This window comes from Arachis ipaensis, chromosome B03 (assembly GCF_000816755.2).
Source record: "Arachis ipaensis cultivar K30076 chromosome B03, Araip1.1, whole genome shotgun sequence".
NCBI classification, from domain to species: Eukaryota; Viridiplantae; Streptophyta; class Magnoliopsida; order Fabales; family Fabaceae; genus Arachis; species Arachis ipaensis.
This window is the reverse complement of record NC_029787.2, coordinates 28,363,353-28,365,296: the sequence shown is the minus strand read 5'-3', so window position 1 is coordinate 28,365,296 and position 1,944 is coordinate 28,363,353. Positions and strand designations below refer to the sequence as shown.

The window sequence follows — 1,944 nt, the reverse complement described above, 5'->3', positions numbered from 1 at the left end:
GTTGTATTTTTTATTCATGATATGATGTGCCTTCAACATATATGTACAGATGCAAAACCCTGGATGCTTAGTCATGGTGGACAACTGCTACGGAGAATTTGTTGAGAGCATTGAACCTCCCATGGTGGTATGTGATAATTTGACATATTTCCTGGTGCTTTACTCCTAGCACTATGATGTGTTGCTGTATTACATTGTACATTCATGAGCAGGGTGCGGATTTGATTGCTGGCAGTTTGATAAAGAATCCTGGTGGAACAATTGCACCATGTGGTGGATATGTTGCTGGGAAAAGGAAATGGGTTGAAGCAGCTGCTGCGCGGCTTTCTGCTCCTGGGCTTGGGGTGGATTGTGGTTCAACCCCTGGTGATATCATGCGAGCCTTTTTCCAAGGATTGTTTCTTTCTCCCCAGATGGTCGGGGAAGCAATCAAGGTACTCAATTCTTCGATTTAGGAGAGATTGTGTTTGTCTTGCTTTTAGTTGGTACTGAGGATTTTTCCATGTAAAGGGTTCCTTACTGATTGCTGAAGTGTTAGCATCTAAAGGCTATAAAGTGCAACCACTCCCTCGTGTACCTCGCCATGATACAGTTCAGGTTTTGCTATTGACTCTGTTGTATTTTCCCTTTAAATGAAATATTGTTGTGTGTGTGTACATGTGGAAATAGATCCACCTACTCTGTTTATTTTTTTATTAACATTGAAATATTGAATATTATCAATCATTCAACTGTTAAATCATGTGATTTGGCTTAGCTATCAAGCATATTAAATTTAGAAAAATAAATAAATAAACAAAAATAAATAAAAGATGGACATAGTCTATGATTGCCTACATTCTCAAAAAAGCATATTTGTGAAAATAAAGTTGGACTATCAGATTGATTTTGTATATGATATGAAATTTTATAGTTTCAATCGGTTTAGTAGAAAGAAACTTTCAATTCAACAATTAGAATAATGAAATTCAATGTCCATAAAATTTATGCTCAGATTAAGTAATGCCAAGATTTACAACGCTACAGTAAGTAAATCCCACTCTTAATCCAACAGGAAGTAAATCATATAAAATTATGATATACACTTGTCACATTTCATCCCTTTCAAAATATAAGTTGATCTTGGATGAATATTGAATTTAATCTCCATTGTTAATAGGCTGTACAGCTTCGAAGTCGTGAGCATCTCCTTGCTTTCTGCGAGGCTGTTCAGAGAAGCTCTCCTGTTGGTTCGTATACCAAACCAGTTGCTGGTACCACTCCTGGATATGCATCAGAGGTGAGATAAGATTTTCTCCATGTTTTCTTGCACAAATATTTTATGTTTTTGACCTAGGAATGAATAATCTCGATTTAATTTTTAAATTGGCAAGATCAAGTTTGATCTCATACAATACGATCTTTAGGTGAGACTCAAACAAGACATATGATACCGAAAATTGCATAGCCAGATATCACACTTGATCTTGTTAAGTGAAAGATCGAACCAAGAAGCAAGAGGATTCATTTGCTTTGTTCGTTTTCACATGCTTATTTGTCTATCCCAAAAGATACCAAGTAACTCTTTTTGTATCAAACTCAGGTAATATTTGCCGATGGAACCTTTATTGATGGGAGCACCAGTGAACTTTCATGTGATGGACCTCTTAGAGAACCATTTGCCGTATTTTGCCAAGTAATCATACATTGAGTTGCTATGGGAGTTATCTTCTTGACACTAACTTATGATCTTAATTTTGTTTGCCAAAAATGCAGGGTGGCACCCATTGGACTCAGTGGGGATTAGTCCTTGGAGAAGTTTTGAAATCTTTATGATGGAGTATAATTCTCACTTAAGTATAGCTTATACAACATATTGTTATGGCATTCAGAGGATTACATGATTCATATTGCTACCATGACACTGAACAGGAATTAATTCTGTATAACGATCTTTGGATTTTA

General features: G+C 36.0%; 1 protein-coding gene across 1 annotated transcript in view; it reads left to right on the top strand.

Annotated features, from left to right (window-relative positions):
* Positions 1-1,944, top strand: part of LOC107630093 (uncharacterized protein YnbB) — a gene marked incomplete in the record, with an annotated part of 5,798 nt that overhangs the window by 3,540 nt on the left and 314 nt on the right. The window contains 6 exon segments of the mRNA XM_016333130.2: positions 50-127; positions 213-434; positions 511-597; positions 1,160-1,279; positions 1,583-1,675; positions 1,756-1,944. Of these exon segments, the coding sequence (XP_016188616.1) occupies positions 50-127; positions 213-434; positions 511-597; positions 1,160-1,279; positions 1,583-1,675; positions 1,756-1,815 (660 nt within the window).